The 18,675-nt window shown below is 54.8% G+C and overlaps 1 protein-coding gene across 1 annotated transcript in view; it reads left to right on the forward strand.

Annotated features, from left to right (window-relative positions):
• The first annotated feature begins 7,209 nt into the window (after positions 1-7,209).
• WFS1 (wolframin ER transmembrane glycoprotein) overlaps positions 7,210-18,675 on the forward strand; it is a 28,275-nt gene continuing 16,809 nt past the window's right edge. Inside the window, exons 1-2 of the mRNA XM_027117030.1 lie at positions 7,210-7,356; positions 14,032-14,267. Of these exons, the coding sequence (XP_026972831.1) occupies positions 14,033-14,267 (235 nt within the window). The 5' untranslated portion in view covers positions 7,210-7,356; position 14,032. The remainder of the gene's footprint in view (positions 7,357-14,031; positions 14,268-18,675) is intronic.

Raw genomic sequence — 18,675 nt, forward strand, 5'->3', positions numbered from 1 at the left:
CCAGTTACCTCATTCCTGTTCTCTAACAGGTGGCTGGTGTTTCCAACATCTGAACCAAGCCAGCCCATAAGGCCCTCCAGGGCAGGGATGGGGGATGTGCCTTAGAACCTTCCACCTCTTGCCAAAGAACCCAGGGAGGAAATGTGTAGTAGGTTCCCGGCAAATATGGCAGCTGCTGTGGGGTCCAGACCTGGTGGCACAGAGCCCTGTGGCTTGTTGACCAAACCATCAGCAGCCTCTGAGCTGCCCTCAGCGACGCCATGACCAGGCCCCCATTTTGGTGGCTTTCATGGTCACTCCTCTCCACCAATCCCAGGGCAGCAGGCTGAGCCCATTTCTTAGGTGAGGGACCCGAGGCTGGGGGAGGAGGTGCCCCTCACCTGGTGCTGCAGTGACTGTGATGGTTAAGTTTATGTGCCGACTTGACTGGACCAAGGGGTGTGCAGAGAGCTGGTAAAGCCTCATTTCTGAGTGTGTGTGTGAGAGTGCTTGAGTTAGGACTGAGTAAGGCAGATCACCCTCCCCAGTGTGGGCGGGCATCCTCAATCTGTTCGGGGCCTGAATAGAACAAAAAGGCGGACAAAGGGTGAATCCAACTTCAGCTGGGCCGTCCCTCTTCTCCTGCCCTTGGCATCGGCTCAGGCCTTCTGACTTAGACTGGAACTACCACCAGCCTTCCTGGGCCTCCAGCTTTACAGACGGCAGATTGCGGGACTTCTCAGCCTCTGTAACTACATGAGAATACCTTGTAATACATTTCTTTCTAGATATCCATATATGTCCTCTCGGTTCTGTTCTTCTGGAGAACCCGCCTATTGACCTAGTGGGGTGATGAGGACACAGAGGTGGGGGTTCTGGGATGTGCTTCTCCTCTGTGAGGGCATTTGTCCTTCTTCTGCTCTAAAGTTGCCTTGGCATCCTCAAGCTCTTTTTTCCAGTATGAAACTTCTCGATGTACTTGGTGACTCATCAGAAGGCCCCTAAGTGGCATTCATTCTGCTTTCAGAGATGAGTAAATCACGACTCAGACTCATGGGGGCTCAGAACTACCCGGCAACAATGCAGTGTGTGGGGGGTGTGCATGCGGGGTGGGTGGAGGTTCAGGCCGGCGTGGGTAGGTGGGGCTGCGGGGGCCCTGATGTAGCACCCAGCCCTGGTGACACACAGCCACGTGACCAGTGCCAAGCCCTCTGGCCACTTCTGCTGCAATTTTAAGAATTCTTCAGAGTGGACCGTGAGCTCAGGTGTATAAAGGAACATAGGAAAGGAGGGAGGGGGAGGGGGGATGGTCAGAGAAATGGGGGATAGAGGGAGCAGGGTTTGGGAGCCCTGCTCCCAAAGGCTCTGCCACCGACCAGCCCTGTGATGTGTGATCTTGGGGAGCCACCACCTCCTTGGAGACGGAGGGGGGCCACCTGGTTGGTCATGGTGTCAGGAAGACCCATGGAGATGTAACACCAAAGAGAGTTTCCTGTCTTGGAGGTGGTCAAGGGCAGGTGGGATAGCCTCCAGCAGGGAGGCTGGGAAGGGGTCTGTGGGAGCACAGGCGGAACGTGCTCCAGACCTTGCTAAATGCTGAATGCAGCTCTTCTGCTCCCAGCTATCCAGGACTCCCCATAAATCCAAACTTCTGGCTCTGTTGGCCTGGGCAGGATGGGCTCTCCAGGTGGTTCTAATACTCGTGCAGCCTGGGTTGGGAACCTGCAGCCCAGAGCAGGGCTCCTCTGACTTTACTATCTACATGAATCACAGGAGTAGCTCTTTGAAATGAAGACTCTTAACTCAGGAGGTCTGAGGTGAGATGGGTTTCTGCATCTCTAACAGTCACCCAGGTGAAGATCACACTCGCAATCACTCGCCTTTACAGTCATGGGTCTTAAATTTCCCTGCGCATCAGAATCCCCGGGGAACCTGTTAAAATGTGGATACATGGGTGATCCTGGGGTCTCACAGTCCTAGATGTCCAATGTGTGGCTGACATACCCCACGTGCTGTTCTGATCTCACTAGCTCAGTAGGTTACACACTCAGGACCTAGGTCGCTGAGTCTGCGGAACGCTCGGTCTGGTCGTTCAAGGGCAATTTCCCAACTCTCAATACTGCTTGTTTATCATCCTGGGACCCACAAGAGGGTGATTTGGGCTCTTGATTCCTTGATTTTGATGAGTATATGTTTGAATGCCAAGGGGTTGGTTCAGTACTCCGGTTATGTTTATCCAAGGCTGCCCTTGCAAGGGTTGGAATTTCCATGCCTCACCTAAGCTCATCTGCAGGACCGCAGTGGACACCAGATGACAGCAAGACTACAGTCCCAACACAACATTAGGATTATATTAATCTCCTGTGGCTTCTGTAAAAAAATTGCCACAAACTCAGTGGCTTAAAACAACAGTTCTGGAGCCAGAAGTCTGAAATCAGTATCATTGGGCTGAAATCAAGAAGAATCCACTTCCTGCCCTCTTCCAGCATAGAGGCTGCTGGCATTCCTTGGCTTGTGGCTGCATTACTCCGATCTTCAAGGCCAGCATCTTCCGGTCTCTCTTTGCTCCATCTTCACATCACCTTCTCTATGTGTGTGTCGAACCTCTCTCTGCCTCTCTCCTTTAGGGATACTTGTGACAGTCTTTAAGGTCCACCTGGAAAATCCAGGGTAATCACCCCATTTCATGTAATTACATCACATGTCAGTTAGACATTTTTTTCCAAATGAGGTAACATTCACAGGGTCCGGGAGGTAGGACCTGTTATCTAGGGGACCATTTTTGGCCTAATACACTGATGGTCTGAAAAAGGCCCCAACTCTGCTGTTCTTCAGATGAAAACTCACGAACATCCTTCCTCACTTTTCTCTGTATGCTTGGCATGTAGCCCAATGCCTGAAACTGGTAGGCATTGGGCTACATGCCAAGCGTACAGAGAAAAGTGAGGAAGGATGTTTGCTGAGTAAATTGAAATGAACTTTAAATAGGAAAGAAGTGGGCAAGCACATGAATGCAGAATCTGAGAACGGGGAGGCATCAGAGGACTGCAGATGGGACAATAGGACTGAAGTGTGGGAGGCATTTTTAGATATCCCATTAAAGGGTCTGGACACTGTCCTTATGAAGCCATTCATTCCTTCATCCATTCATTCATTCAGTACTCAACAGCAAAGCACAGGGTTCGACTTCGTGGGGGAGTGAAGACAGGCCTCCTAGAGAGATGGCATTGAATTAGGACAAGAGCTGTGTTTTAATAAGTTCTCTTAGTATTTCCAAGTTGTTGCCCTATGAGTTTGGGTGCCATATCAGTCAGGGTTCTCTAGAGAAACAGAACCAATAGGGGATATCTCTATCTCTATCTATCCCTATCTCTATCTCTATCTATATATCTATACCTATATCTAGAGAGAGATTTATTTTAAGGAACTGGCTCATGTCATCATGGGGGTTGGCAAGTCCAAAATCTGCAGGGCAGGCTGGAAACCCAGGGAAAGGTTGATGTTGCAACGTAAATCTGAAGGTCATCTGCTGGCAGAGTTCCCTCTTCCTCAGAGGACCTCAGTCATCACCTCTTAAGGCCTTCATCTGATTGAGTGAGACCCACCCACGTTATAGAGGGTCATCTGCTTTACTCAAAGTCTACTGGTATAAATGTTACTCTTGTCTAAAAAATATCTTCACAGCAACATCTAGACTGGTGTTTGGCCAAATCTTGGCCTTGACAAATTGACACATAAAAGTAACCATCACCCCTGCTGTATTTTCTGATGCATTAAGATTTATGGCTGTTGAATCTCTGTGGATTGTACCTTGCACAATTACATAATATTCCTCTTTGTTCCTGTGAGTGCTTTCTGCCTTGAATCCTTTAGACAACATTAGTTTGTCATTCTTGTTATCTTTTAAATTTCAGTTTTCAAATGTAGACTATGTTGGACTTCTATTCGTCAGCATTTTTGGTGTCTGCCTTTGTAAACAGCACTTAAACTAGATCTGGATTTTATCCCAGCCTTACGGGCTTTTGATAGGAAATTCAGCCCATTCACATTTCTTATGAAAGTTGATATCCATGGTTTTAAATTTTTCATCTTTTATTAGATTTTGTTGTTATTGCTGTTATTTCCTGTGTCTCCCCCCTTTCTTAATTTTGTCTCTTTACTCGTTCTCTCCACCCTCCCTACCTCCACCCATTAATTCAGAAGTTCTACTCAGCTTCTTTACCAATTGGTGCTTTACAACTCCTGATACTCATAATTAAACGATACTTCCCTGTTGATGTATAAAAAGTAAATGGTAACAATGTCCCCCTCCCCATCTTCCCTGGCACCAAATCAGACCCTTGTACTTCTCCACTTCACTCCTTGCGCAACTCCTGAAGATCAATTCTAGTTTTTACTTTCAGGCTAATACAGGTTTCCCTTACAGTATGTGGCTTATGTTTCAAGAAACCCTATTTAGCAATTATTGTACAGAATCCCAGGCATATTTAGATTAAACCACATATTTTGCAAGGGGCATTGCTCACCACTATTTTCTGTGTTTTATCTTGAGATTTCTGCTGTGATTGAACTATGTCGGTGAGAGGGAAACTTCCGCGGGTCAAAGGGGCCTTCTCTGTGTCTTGCCATGTTAGATATTTTCCTTCTTCTGCCCTGACACATGAATTCCATCATAGCAGGGGAAAGGTGCGTTGATCAGACAGTCAGAATCCCTGGACATTGTCCCAAAATTGCCTAGGAATCTGGAACCACTCTGAATCTCCTTGTTTGGGTTGTGACCGCTTTTTTCTGGAATTCTGCAAGACTTTCTCATAACTTATCCTTGGAGTTGGAGACTTTATGGCATATCTTCAGCCCAGAGACATTTTCTTCTAGCATTTCTTTCATTTGTTTCCCCTCCAGCTCCTTTTGGAGTGCCTGTTCTTCACATGCTGTACCGCCTGGAACTGCCAGCAAGCCTCTCATTTTCTCCCTGATGATTTTCATGTATTGTTCCTCCACATTTTAAGGCATTTATTCCACATTATCTTCCAGTGCTAATTTTTCTCACCGTGACTATTCTCTTTCTGAATTTACCTACAACTTTTAAAGTTTTTTAAATCCATGGCATATGTTAAATATTTCTGTGCTCTGACTGAGGTTCATTTTCTCTCTTGCCTCCCCAGGAGGAATTGTTCAATCTGTCCCCTTCCCACTGTTTATTGGGTCCCTTCACAGGTTTTGTCCTTGATGGTGGTCTCCTTGATGGAGGGCAGTGACCAGCCAGTGGGGATGGATGACAAGCTGCTTATGTTCTTGTAGACAGTGACAAATGAGTTGGAAAAGTCCTGCCAAGATACTGGAGGAGGGGTCTCTGCTCCCAGCCTTGCAGGTGTGAGGAGGGCTGCTGATTCCAAGGGTGGGCTGCAGGAGCCATTCAGGTCAGCCTCCAGCCCTCCATGCTGAAGGAGAGGATGGGCAGTAAAGATGGGTGGGTTAGAAAGAAAAGAAACTCATCTGATTAGTTTTCAAAGAGCCTCTAAGCTCCCAATAGATAAATGAGAAAGAGAATGCTTCTCAAAATTAAGAAATATGAAATGTCCAGCCTCTTAATTACCATGGAAATGCAAATTGCAATTGCAAAGGGACCATTTTTCATTTGCCATAGTAGGCAAGGCTAAAAAATAAAGTAATTCTCCAAGCCAGTGTGCACCCCTTGGAAGTAAACTGGAGGGAACTTTGAGAAACTTGTTTTGGTAAAATGTATCTATAGATCTGAAGAAGCGTATCAGGATCCAGTGATTCTGCTTCTAGGACTTTGCTCTAGTGCACACACACATATACCAACACATGCAGTGTGATCACAGTAACTTCTGGAAACCCTTTCTTAAATATGCATAAACCCCAAAATGTAAACAGTAATAGCCTTTGAGTGATTTTTTTTTCTTCTTTCTACTTTGTGTTAATTCTCCAAATTTTCTGTAATTAGTATACTGCAAGGGGGAGAGAGTTCTGTGTGATTTTGGACAAATACCCGTCTATGTCTGAGCCCCAGTCTTCTCATCGATAGAAATGCGCCCAATGTCACCTGCCTCACGGTGATATTGGGGATGAAATGAAAAACCTTGAGGTGTGAAAACCCCCAAACTGAGCCTGGGGCAGAGTGGGTGCTGCTCGACGCCTGTTTCCTTCCTTCCTCTGTGAGCCTCACCGGGTCAGACACGAAGATGGGGATCGGATGGAGGGGGCAGCTGGAGGATAGTGAGGTGCCTGATGTGAGTCTCGTGGCTTTAACAAAAGTCCCCGAGGTAGCGTGTTCAGTGGATAGAACTCATCTCCCAAACCATCTGGAAACTTTGCTCCCGAAATATTGGTCACATATTCCCGGCAGCCATTCTGAGCAGCAGTTTCTGCAATGATGACCCAGAACAGGCATCTCAGGTTGGCTGTGAGGACCAGACAGCAGACAGCGCAGGAGGCGCCCCGCACCACCAACCGGTGCTTCACAGCCCCAAGGCCTGTCTCAAGTATAGACCTTTGCCCCTATCTGCAAACCACACCTCTCAGACCCCAGGGCAGAACCGAAAGGAGGGTTTCCAAACTGCCTTAGCCTCGCGCCACACATTTACCTTGTGAAAGCATGCTACGTTGCACTTCATGCATTTAAAGCAGCCCTCGGTTACAGGTACACATTTAAATGGGCCACATCTTCCTATCCCTGTTCCTCTGTTAGGGGAGCCCTCTCCATTTTTGGTGAGGCCGAAATTAAGGCGTCTGGTGCATAGTAGGCGCTCAACGTGTTAGTTAATATTGCAATAACAATGATAATGAATCTGAACTTGGGGACGCTGGGGCCAGGGTAGTGAGTGAAAGGTGGTCCGAGTCTCCTCCGAGGGTCCAACCACCTGTTACTCACCGAGTGCACGTCTTTCCCAGTGACCTGACGGTCTGTGGGCGTGGAGTGGCAGGGCCGGGTCTGAGCCAGGGCCCGAGTCCACTCGGAAACTTTCTCTGTGGGCGGGTCCGACCCGCTCACCCGGCGACCTCTTCTCTGAGGCCCTGTGGGCCAGTGGGCAGCTGTCAGGCGAGGCGCTCTGTGATTGGCAGAGGAGAGCAGTGATTGGCAGACACGCCGGCCGCTCAGCGGGCCGAGTCGGCGCCGCGTCCTCCTGACCGCGTCGAGAGTGGAGGGCAGCCTGCGGCCCCGCCCCAGGCCCCGCCCCACCCCTGCCCTCGTTGTGGGCAGAGCTCTCCCGCTGCCACTGTAAGCGGCGCCGCCTGCTCGGTCGCGGTTGCTTCCCTTTGGACCCGGTCCGTCCAGCTCCTCTCGAGCAACTTTGCAGCGAGCTCTGAAGCCCAAGGGCGTCGCGGCGCCGCGTGAGGCCTACTAGCGGGCCGGTGAGTACTTCACGGCAAGGGGCGGTCGCAGGGTGGGCTGGAAAGAGAACCGGGAGCACCCGGAGTTGCAGCCCGCCTCGGCCTCAGTTTCCCCATCTGAGCGGACGGGCGGCTGGTACTAGTGTCCCCTGCAAGTTCCCCAGAAGTTGGAGGGCCGGGGTCCCGTCCTCTCCGCGACGCTCACGGTAACCCCTGCCCGGGCCTCGATCGCGTCTTCCTTCCGGGGTGCGCGCCCCCTCGTCCCCAGTCCGGGCACCCCGGGCATCGCGGGGCACTGCGCGCTCCGAGCACCGTCACGCCCGCGAGCCTGGCTTAGAAACCACACTGCCGGCGGGAAAACCGGCCTCAGAGGCAGGCGGCTTGTGGCGCTGGGGACCCGGCGAGTGGAAGGGGGCGCGCCTGCCCTGCGTCCCACAGCACCTGTACCGAGTTGCCCAGTCATGGCCCTTCCTCCGCGGCCGTCGGCTGGTCCTCTAGGACTCCGGGCCGCCCTCAGTGCCCCCGAGGCCGCTGGAAGCCGCCTGGGCCTCCTCATAGGGGCTGCTGTGTGTGTGTGTGTGTGTGTGTGTGTGTGTGTGTGTGTGTGTGTGTGTGTGTGTGTGTGTGTGTGTGTGTGTGCGCGCGCGCCTGGGCCTCCTCATAGGGGCTGCTGTGTGTGTGTGTGTGTGTGTGTGTGTGTGTGTGTGTGTGTGTGCGCCTGGGCCTCCTCATAGGGGCTGCTGTGTTTGTGTGTGTGTGTGTGTGTGTGTGTGCGCGCGCGCGCGCTGGGGGTTCACTCCCCAAGCGGGCACGTGCCCTCCTGAGGGGGCAGATTCTGAGGCTGAAGCCCCCACTGCCCACTTAGAATCTGTGTAGCAGTTACTCTCCCCCTGGTGCTCCTCAGTAAGGCATGGCGAGGGGCAGTGGCAGCCCCTGGGCCCTGGCTGGTGTGAACCTGGCCCTCAGGAACATCAATTTCTGTTTTGATAGATGGAAACTTTCTGGGGAATCTGACTTTTGGGCGTGGTGGAGCTGAGCCCTCTCACACCATTTATTGTAGTTGATGTTAAGAAATTCCGAGGAACTAACATTTGTACAGTATTTGGCCCTGCCAGTAGTCTTAGGGGTAGGAATTATATCCCTATTTGACCCATGAGGAAGTTAAAACCCCACAGCTGATCGTGCAGAGCCTGGTGGGAAACCTCTGCCCCCGGGCAGGTGCTGAGAACCAGTGCCTGCCTCTCCTCGCCTTGGACAGTGACCCCTGGCACTTGGCCCATTTGTAAAGGGCTTTCGCTTCTGCTGTGATGCATCACTGAGGGAACGATGCCCTGGGTACCCACTGTGCTGGCTGCCTGACCTCACTGCAGACTCAGTGAGGAAGCCACGCCAACAGAAACCCAGAGGCCATGCTCTCCACTGCCCGTCCTGTCAGCTCTGTCTCCGAGGGGCTGTGATTCTCACTGGAGCCCCTCGGCATCTGATCAGGGATTCAGAAGAACGTTCGCTTTATATACTTGCTCCCCCAGCAAATGGACCTTTGCCTGGACACAGGAAAGTTTGCTGGGAGACCACATCTCATCTTCTTTCCCAGGATGGAAGGGTATGTGGAGGACTCCCCACTCAGGCCTCCCCTGCCCCTCCCAGGCCAGGGCTGGACAGGCCTTTGGGGCTGGTCACAGAGGGGAACCTAGTTCAGTCCCTGACCCCCAAAATGCCTGTGCTGTGGGACAGAGACCAAATCCTGGTCCACGATAGTGGTGGTAAGAATTATGACAGCGAGCTTGCTCTATGCCTCATATGGCTCCCTCCCCTCTCCCAGGTCCCCTCCTCACAAGTGGCACCAACACCATGGCCCCAGGGCACAAATCAGGCCCCATTCTGCTCCCCCCTGCCCACATTCAGTTGGTGATGCTTCTGTTTCTCCTGGCCCAGGAGCGCACTCAGATGCCTGCCCTCGGCCAGGCCTCCTCACTTTCCCTGGAAGACCACCCAGCTCCCTCCCTGGTCTCCCTGGGCCATCCCCATACAGCCCTGATGGTCCTTTAACTGCCACTGCCCTACAGCACCAGCCTGCATTTCCTTCTGCCCTAGGCTCAACCCCACACTAAGCCTGGCACTTGTTCAGGCCCTCGGGACCTGCCCCAGGTTCCAGCTGCCCGCTCAGACTCTTTTCTCCTTCCTGTGTGCCCGCCCCAGAGTCACTTCCGCACCTTCCCAGCCATGTTGCCTTTAAGCCATGTCGGTTGCCCTTTCTCCTGGGCAGTCCCCCACTGAAATGCCCACACACCTCCATTCCTCCCTCCCTTCACCCTTGCCTGGCTCATGTCTGCTTGTCCTAAAGCTTTAGTCAAGGCCACTCATCCAGAATCCCCACCCTGCCCCTTTTCCACTGCTGAGTGTGGCCCCCTTCTGTGCTTGCAGCCCCCAAGAGCTCCCTCTTTGTGGTTGTCAGTTTGGGTGTCATCCTTCCCATCTGGACTGAGTTCTCCAAGGCAGGTCCTATAGGATCCTCTCTGGGGCCCGGGAGACCCAAGTTGGGGCCCGGCACAGGATCGGCCCACAGTCCATGCGCGCTGACCCACCCCGGCCAGGCGAGGAGCATTCCCAGCTTATTCCCGCTTAGTCCTGGGAACTTGGCACATTGGGTGGAGCCGGAATGTTCCTTGGTTTGGCCCTTAATACTCTGGGGCAAAAATAGGTACCTCCAAGGGCTATGTGCCCTTGTCTTGAGGAGTAGCCCTGTGCCAGGCTGCTGGGCTATCCAGAGCAGACATCCCAGACCCTGGGAACCCCTGGGCCCTCTCCCTTCAGGCTCAGTCACAGACGGGTTTTAGAATAGCATTTTGTGGTAATTCCAAAAACCTTGCACGTTCATTATAGAAAATTAGGGAAGTACATTTAGAAAAAGAATAAAATAAAACTACCTGTAGTCTCTTCACTCAGACATAGTATAACCATTGTGGGGGCATTTTCTTCCATCTTTTTGTGCACATGAATTTTGTTTTCATCCTAAATAGGCTCAGATCAATAGCTCATGCTGCTTTAGATCCCACTTAACAGCGTCATACAAACATTTCCTTATCTTTTTTTGTTTTGTTTTGTTTTGTTTTGTTGCAGTACGTGGGCCTCTCACTGTTGTGGCCTCTCCCATTGCGGAGCACAGGCTCCGGACACGCAGGCTCAGCGGCCATGGCTCACGGGCCCAGCCGCTCCGTGGCATGTGGGATCCTCCCAGACCGGGGCACGAACCCGTGTCCCCTGCATCGACAGGTGGACTCTCAACCACTGCGCCACCAGGGAAGCCCAACATTTCCTTATCTTTAAACGTTCATATACAGGTCCTGGTTAACAGCTATATAGTGTAGCACCATCTGGAGGGGCTCTGAGTTTCACACCTGCCCTCTCTGGACGGTGCTGGAAAGTACAGCTGTGATGGACACCAGAGGGGTGCTCTGTAAGAGCAAAGGCGTGGAGGTCCACGGTGGCACATGGATGTGGGGGAGCAGCAAGTGGGCTGAATGTGAAACCGTGGGCATCCCTGGTTTTTCCCCTGGTCTGGGATCCTGCTGGTGGAGGCTCCGCTCAGAGGGTGTGTGAACATCCTTAAGGCTTCCCATGGGGGCTTGTTTCAGAGGTCGGGGTGGCCCCCCTGGGGGGACAGCAGAGTGGGGCCAGCCTGAGCAAGGGTTAGAGAGCTTGGGCTGAAGTCCGCGTGAGATCATTCTCCGCATGTCAGTAGGTGTATGATCCTAGCAGCCCTCTCAGGGGGTGGCAGCCCCTCAGCCGAGCTCCGTGATGTTGGCCTTTTGTGTTTTGATGGGATAAAAATATGCCTGGGTGCTCATGTGGAAAGAATGCCGGCCACTCTGGTTTTCTGGATCTTACACAACGACAGGTTCCAAGCCATTGCTCTGGTCGTGGGGCGGCAGTGTGGATTGACTGCCCCACTCGTAGGCATCGGAAGAGTCTTGGAGCTGGGGTGGAGTGGGACGCTGATGCTCTCATCCTGCAGTCAGGAGTCTGGATTCGGGATTCTGGGGCCAGGCTGGAGGGAGGGACCTGCTTCCAATCACACAGCGAGATGGGGCAGGCTCTTCCCCAGCCGGGCTCCTTCCCCCAGGCCAGGCTGCCTCGGGTATACCTTGCAAGGCAAGCAGGCAGGTATTCTGAGTGGATGAGATGTAGCCCCTGCCTTCAGGGGCCCCAGTGTCACAGGAAAGAAGACAGAAAAGAAAGCGCCAGACACCATGCGGGTCCCTCCACCGGGAGATCACCTGTGATCCTCCCTGTGACCCATCCATGGCAATGGATCATTTCGTTTGTTTTAAAATAACAAGGCCTTTGATTCAAAAAGGGTTTGGCCAACTCTCAGGGAACCTGAAAATTAATCCTCCTTTATTCATCCATTCTCACTAAGCAGAGATTTTACTTTAAACAGTAGTATTTTGATTGTAATGTGACATGCCTAATACTTAGCCCAACAGGCCAGCCAGAACCTGTGTTTTCCTGAAATTCCAGGTCGGAATTTCAGGCTCCATGTGGTTTGTCTCGGGTCAGCCAGTGACCCACACAACTGGGTTGTCTGGTAAATCACCGGCTGACTTTCCCCGCCCACAGCTGGCCACCTGCCCAATGGGTCTGCACGTGCAGGCAGATGACGAATTTCACAAAAGTTCCTCTTTGTTTGGTTCCGGGAAACCTGGTGTTTGGAAATAGCACCAAGCACTGTGTTGGTTTCCAAGCAGATCCATGTGGCTTGACATGTTTTTGGTTTGCAGCCAGAGGGATGTTTTAAAATAAGGGCTCAGTCCCTCTGAGGGAGGAATGTCCAGATTGAAATCTCCAGGGTTCTTTGGCGGACAGAGATCTGATCTCTGGGACCCATCTCTAGTAGGAATGGAGCAAACCTGGTTGTGTAGCCCCGGGGAAGTGGCGTGTGGCGCCTGGGGCCCCCTCCAACTCTTGCTGTGTCAGCAGTCTGCAGACACGTGTCAGGCAGCCACTCTGGCAGGCTCGGGGCAGTCTCAGAGCTTGGAGCTGGGCACTGGGGATGCCTGGGAACCTGGTCCCTTGTGGCCTCTGGTCTCATGTGGTCCTCACAGTGTCCCCAAGTGTAAGACGATTGTCCCCATTTACAGTTGAGGAAACTGAGGTGCAGAGAGGGACGTGGCCTGCTCAGGACCACAGAGCTGGTGGACACAGCCAAGCGCGACAGCTACGACGGGTTAGTCTGGGAGCCAGATTCCTCATTGCCAGGCTTTCCCTGCTCTGTGCTCATTTCCTCATCTCAGTGAAGAGGATGGATATGGCCCTGAGGCTGCGGTGAGGGTCATGGGATCCTTGGGGATCCCGCGCACAGTGCACGTGGTCCCGACTTCTTCAGGGTCTGTGTCTGATCCTGGTTCCCTGGCTGGGGAACTCCTAGAGCTCTCAGCTCCACGGTCTGGGGCTCATGGTTGCCCTTAATTGTGTCAGTGGTGGTTTTTGCTGTTTTGCTAAATGGCATTATTGACTAATGGAGCCCTTTCCCCTGTGGTAGACGCTCTGTGCTCGCCAGTCTGTTCCGGTCATCTCTTCTGACACACCAGCTTCATGGTTTCCGTCACTGCACATCTAGTGTGTGTTCACATCTGGTGCATTCGTGTTCCCTGATATTTGTTCTGTGGTTCAGGCCTAGCGTGGAGGGCTTGGGAGGCGGGCAGGTCTGACTACATCCTGGCTCCAGGGGCTGTGTTCCCCCCTTCTCTTCCCCTCCCCATTTCGCTCCCCCTCTCCCCTCCCTTCCCTCCTCCCCTTGCCCTCCCTATCCCTCCTCTTCCCCTTCCCCTCTCCTCACATTTATTTAACTTTCACTCTGTGCCAGTGTATTCATTCCCTAGGGCTCATATAAGAAAGTTACAGAAACTGGGTGGCTTTAAACAATAGAAATTTATTGTCTCATAGTTCTGGAGGCAGAAGTCCGCGATCAGGATGTCGGCGGGGCTGGTTGCTCCTGGGGGCTCTGAGCGAGAGTCCTCCCTCGCCTCTCCTGGCTTCGGGTGTTGCTGGCGATCCTTGGCATCCGTGGGCGTGCAGCTGCATGTGTCTGACCTCTGCCTCCTCCTTCACATGGTGCCCTCCTCTCTGTGTCTGTGTGTTTCCCTCTTCTTATAAGGATACCAGTCACTGGATTAGGGCCCACCCTAAGTCAGGATGATCTCATGTCAAGATCCGTGACTGCATCTGCAAGGACCCCTTCTTCCAAACAAGGTCTCCTTCACAGATTTTGGGTGGACGTACTCGGAGGCCAGCTTTCATCCCAGCACAGCCAGGCACTGTGCCCTGTGTGGACCATCTCACTGAATCCTCGCGACATTCTACATCCCCACTTCTCAGATGAGCACACCTGAGGTCCCGTGGCTCATGCCTGGTGAGGCAGGGACCCAAGGCCTTGAGACTTAGGGCCCGGCTCATGCCTGCTGTGGGACTTGCCCAGCCAGCCGGCCTTGAGTGTTTCCTCCCTCGAGTTCCTGCTCTGTAAAATGGGAGTGTCTTACGGGGGCTGTTGTGAGGTTGAATGAGATCACATAGAATGCTGGGCAGCCCCCACCCTGTTTCCCTTGTCCGTCCCCTCTCTTTACCAGAAACTAGAGGCCAGAGCAGACTGGGCTTGGCTGGCCTCCTGTGTCTGACCCTCCGCTTTTCTCACTGCAGAATGGCCTCCGGTGCCTGTCCTCCGAGCCCCTCTGGCCCACGGTCTCCACCGCTGCCACAACAGCCCCAGGCCCGCTCACGGCTCAATGCCACCACCTCGGTGGAGCAGGAGAAGAGTGGGACGCCCCGAGCTCCCGGACCCCAGGTTGGACCTGGACGAGATGTGAGAGACACGACTGCCTCGGCCATGCCCCAGGCCTCGCATGCCAGGAGCCAAGAAAGGGTGGATGGAACAGGTAAGGGGATGGGGCCTGAGAAGCTGGACTGTCCTCCCCCGGGGGTGTTCTAGAAGCAGGGCGAGCACCCGAGTCCTGGCACGTGGTCCAGACACCCCTGCGAGGTTCCTCCTGCAGGGCACCCCCTGTGGTCGGGGGCCCACCTGCTCCACTCAGGGCCCCTCGACTCTCACCTTGCAGCGGGCTTTGCTCCTAAGTTCACAAACTTGGGCTGCAGCAGACTTCACGTTTCCTTATTTTATTTATAATCAAAAGCACCAGCTCCCACCTGCTCAGGGTCCCCACCAGGCACCGTATGGGGGGAGGTGGCAGGAGGAAGTCTTCCCCACCCCAGCTGGTCCCGCCCAGCACTCGGGGCAGCCCATGTTGTTCCCTGTCCACCGTGGCCACTGCTCAGGGGCCATTCAGTCAGGCAGCTCTGCCCGGTCTGGGGGCCCCACGTGGCCACTCCCCCTGGGGACTGGCTGCCAGCCTGCAATATGCCTGGGCCCAGGCCCAGGTCCCCGCTGCCCTCTGGACCACCATCCTCCATCCCCAGGCCAGGCTTCCAAGGGCTTCCCCTCCCCCCCAGTCCACTTCTGGGCCTCCTCAGGTTTCCACTCTGTCCCAGGAGGCACCTCCCAGGCGAAGAGATGAGACAGTGTGAGGACCCGGGTGCGACGCGACAGCTGGTTGTGGTGCTGGCAGCCTTGCTGACATTGGGGGAGGGACACCAGGGTTTGGTCCGTCCTCTGTCCACCTGCTGCTCACTGAGCACGGCCCTTTGCTGGCCCTGAGTGGCCATCGGCAGCACAGGTGAGTCAGGCCTGCCCCCTGTCTCCAAGGAGTCCATGGTCTCGTGGGGAGCATAGAAGTGGCCCTGGGCCTGGCGCTGGGGAGGTGGGGCCCTGCTCTGTGGGAAGAGATGACGCCTGAGCAAGAGTGAGCCTGGGGAGAGGGCACAGCACGGGCAGGGCCAGCGGGAAGAAATGGCCTCGCCGGGGGTGGACTTGGGGTAGAGAGAGCCCCGGGCCTCCAGGTGACGGGGTGGCAGCGAGGAAGGAAGGCTCGGATTGGTGATGCTCTCGTGTCTGGCCTGCGATTTGAGCTACACCAGGAGTGAGCGGGGGCAGGACCAGGCAACGGACTGTAACAGGAGCCTTGTGTGAGAGGCTCCTCTGTGCTTTCGGGGCTGTTGTAGGGAAAAATCCTCAAGTCTACTGTGAGTTCCAAGAAAGGGAGGATCCCTGGACCTCTGGCTGTGATATTTGGGGAAAACATAGCTGGTATCGGCGTTACTTTTTCTAATAATCCACCGAGTGCTTCTCAGTGCGTCTGTCTTATTCTAACAGCGACCAAACCTGTGAAGTAGGGACCTTGGCTCCGATTACAGGTGCGGCGATCAGAACGGAGCCCGCTGGGGACATCAGGTCTAAAAGCTCTGTGGGTGGTGAAAGCCCTGTGACTTCTTTCCATGGATCACCGCCCTCTCCTCCCTGCTCACCGAGACCATCCCACGTTCTTCAAATCCGCCTCCGCCTTCCCTGTTCCCCCACCTCCCCTTTGCCACATGGGAACCTCTGCCCAAAATATGCTATCGCCATCTCCACCTGTTGAAATCCTACCCAGCTCTCAAGGCACTGCCGCCTCTTCGACTTTCTGACCTCCTCCCACAGCAAGAAAGACATGTGCTGCGTAACCGGACTCACACACCCACGGGCCTGCACGCACACACGCACACATCCAGTGGGAACGGAAATTTCCAAAACCATACTTGTCCTTAGTGTGTGTGTTGCTGTCTAATAGTCTCCATTCTGTTGCTTTTATTTAAAAACAAATGCTGCTTGTGGGCAGTAAAATTGGTTCCGTGACCTTCTGGGTCGAAGTCTGTAGTTTGAAAAACGCTCTGTGGTTTGGTGCCAGTGCACCCCAGCCGGGACTCTGGAGTACGTCTGTCCACATGAGCTGTTTATTTACTGAGTGTCGGGGCCATGAGGTGGTGCAGGAAGATGGTGCCGGGATGGCTGAGGTGGGACGCTTGGCTGGGCTGGTGGCCTTGAGCTGTGTGCCCTTGAGGGAGTTGGGAGGCCTCGCTAAGCCTGTCTCTGTATCTGTAAAGTGGGCGCAGTCATACCAGCCATGTGGAGTCCACGTGCTAGGACCCTGTGCTCTGAGCATGGCGCATGGGGCGAGGTGCTGAGTCAAGGCCCCTTGTCCCTTAGGTGCCTGCCCGGTGGCGCAGAGAGCGTCCGTGCCTGGAGCTCGATGTGTTTCGTGGATGTCATCAAGCCTCCTGCCCCCCGAGCCCATCTCATTTCCTATTCAGGCTTCTCCTGGGGTGTTGCCTCGCATGTCGGGGCAGCCTTCCAGTTTCACGGCCCCACTCAGTCCCTCTTGGGCGACCGGTCTCAGTGTCAGCTCCAGGCTCTGTGTGTCTGGGTGTAGGGGCTTCACGTGTGCGTCGGATTCTTCTCTCCCCCAGGAGGCTGTTGTGCTGCAAGCTGTGTGTGCGTGCGTGTGCGCACGTGTGCATGTGCGCCCACGTGCTTCCTTGTGTCCTGCACGAGGCAGGACGCCGTGACTCTCTCGGCCGCCGCTGCTCCAGATGCTCTGTATGAGTTAGGGAAGTCCCCGGCCGCGCCCCGCCCTTCTCCAGCTCGCCCAGCCTTGCCGTTTCGTTTTACCCCTTGAGAAGCCGGCTGCCTGAGGTGAGCACCCCCAGCTCAGCACTGCCCCTGCCCCATGCAGGGGCCCCAGACCCGTGGTGGGGAGCATCTGCCATGTGCACTGCAGACCTGGGGGCTTCACGTGACCCCTTACGGTAGCTCGAGAGGGAGACTCTGTTCTTGTCCCCATCTAGAGATGAGGAAACTGAGCCATCAACTTACCAAAGCAGCCAGTGCTGAGTGATGGGCACAGGGGTGATCCCAGTCTCCTGTCCCACGCTGCCCCCATGCCCAGCGGAGCTGCAGGGACCTCCGAGCTCTGGGTGAAGAGGGCCTGAGCTCTGCGGCTCCATCACGCTGGACTAGTGCCTGATTGTCCCCAGAAACACACCCCACTGGGCTCTTCTGATCTCCATATCTCCTTCAAAGATCACTGCGTTCTCTGCTTCGTCTCCAAGGCCTCTGGGCAGGCCAGGGCCTGATCTGGAATCTCTGTCCAGCCACAAACACCCCACAGCTGCGGGGCCAGGAGACGGGGGCTGGGAACGCACTTGGTTTCAATCTGGGTGAAGCAAAACGGCCTCAGAGGACGGACCAAGTCAAGACTGCCAGTTTCAGATAAGAAGAGTCAGGAAACACATGTGGTCTCTGTTTGGCTTCTGACCCCGAGGGGAGGGGCGGGGAGCACTGAGCAAGCGCTGGGCCAGTTGGCACCCTCGGGGTCCCGGCCCGCCACAGCTGGGCCCTGCTGCCTCACTTCTCTCTGTGGCGTCACTGTCACTGAATTGGACACAGCAGGAAACGTTCACCCCAGTGTTGACTGAGGGCCTGCCTGCTCAGCGGGTGCAGGAGACAGTGGGCAAGGCAGGCAGGACCCGCCGCCACGTGCAGGGCACAAAGGGCTCCCAGGCTGATGGCTCTGGGCAGGGGTTGGACGCAGGGTCAAGAGGTCGGCCAACTGAGTGGGGTCTCAAATGGTCGGGATAAGGAGAATGGGTGTTCTGGGGAACGTTAGAGGATTTAAACCAGAGGAGCGGCATGACCTCTGTTACGTGGAGATGACCCGTGGGAGCCGAGGCCAGCAGGGAGGCCCGTGGCAGGTGGAGAGGCCCCCGGAAGCTGGGCTGACTCCAGGTCTCTGGCTGGAGCTGCCAGGTGGGTGCAGGGCGTGGGCGGGGCAGTTTCCCAGCGGGGTTCAGGGCGGGACGGCGGGATTGGGAAGGTCAGGAGACGATGTGGTGCGGGAGGGGATGCGGAGCGCTGAGTCCCTGCTGTCCTGGGGACAAGGCCACAGCCACAAACGACGCGCTCTCTCCTTGTCCGGTCAAGGTGCTGGCTAGTGAAGAGTTAGGGAGTTTTGTACACGCGTTATTTTATCCTGACCCTGACTGAAGCCCTGGTCTGTCTGGTTGTCAGGCCATCACTCCGATCCCCTCACTCCAGGATGACCTGTCGTGAGGACAGATGGCAGGGGCGGTGAGGCTGTCTCCGGCCTGGTGGCTTCCTGGGACCTTTGGAAACTTGGCAGCATGCCCTTCATCCCTTACCTTTAACCTCCCCTTTGCATTCCAAGTCTTGGGTGTCACCTCTTCCAGGAAGCCCCTGCCATCAGGATTGATGATGCCTGGTACCTCCGCCGCCCCCCTGAGCCTGCACTGCTGGACTGTGATTGTCCCCGTCTGGCCCCTGGGCGGGTAGGGGGGGCGGGGGTCCTGCCTCCTTCAGCTCAGTGCCCTTGGCTCCTGGAGCTCAGACTGGCCCGG

Source organism: Aethalodelphis obliquidens, unplaced genomic scaffold (assembly GCF_003676395.1).
Source record: "Aethalodelphis obliquidens isolate GAN/ISIS:26980383/991018 unplaced genomic scaffold, ASM367639v1 scaffold17, whole genome shotgun sequence".
NCBI lineage: Eukaryota > Metazoa > Chordata > Mammalia > Artiodactyla > Delphinidae > Aethalodelphis > Aethalodelphis obliquidens.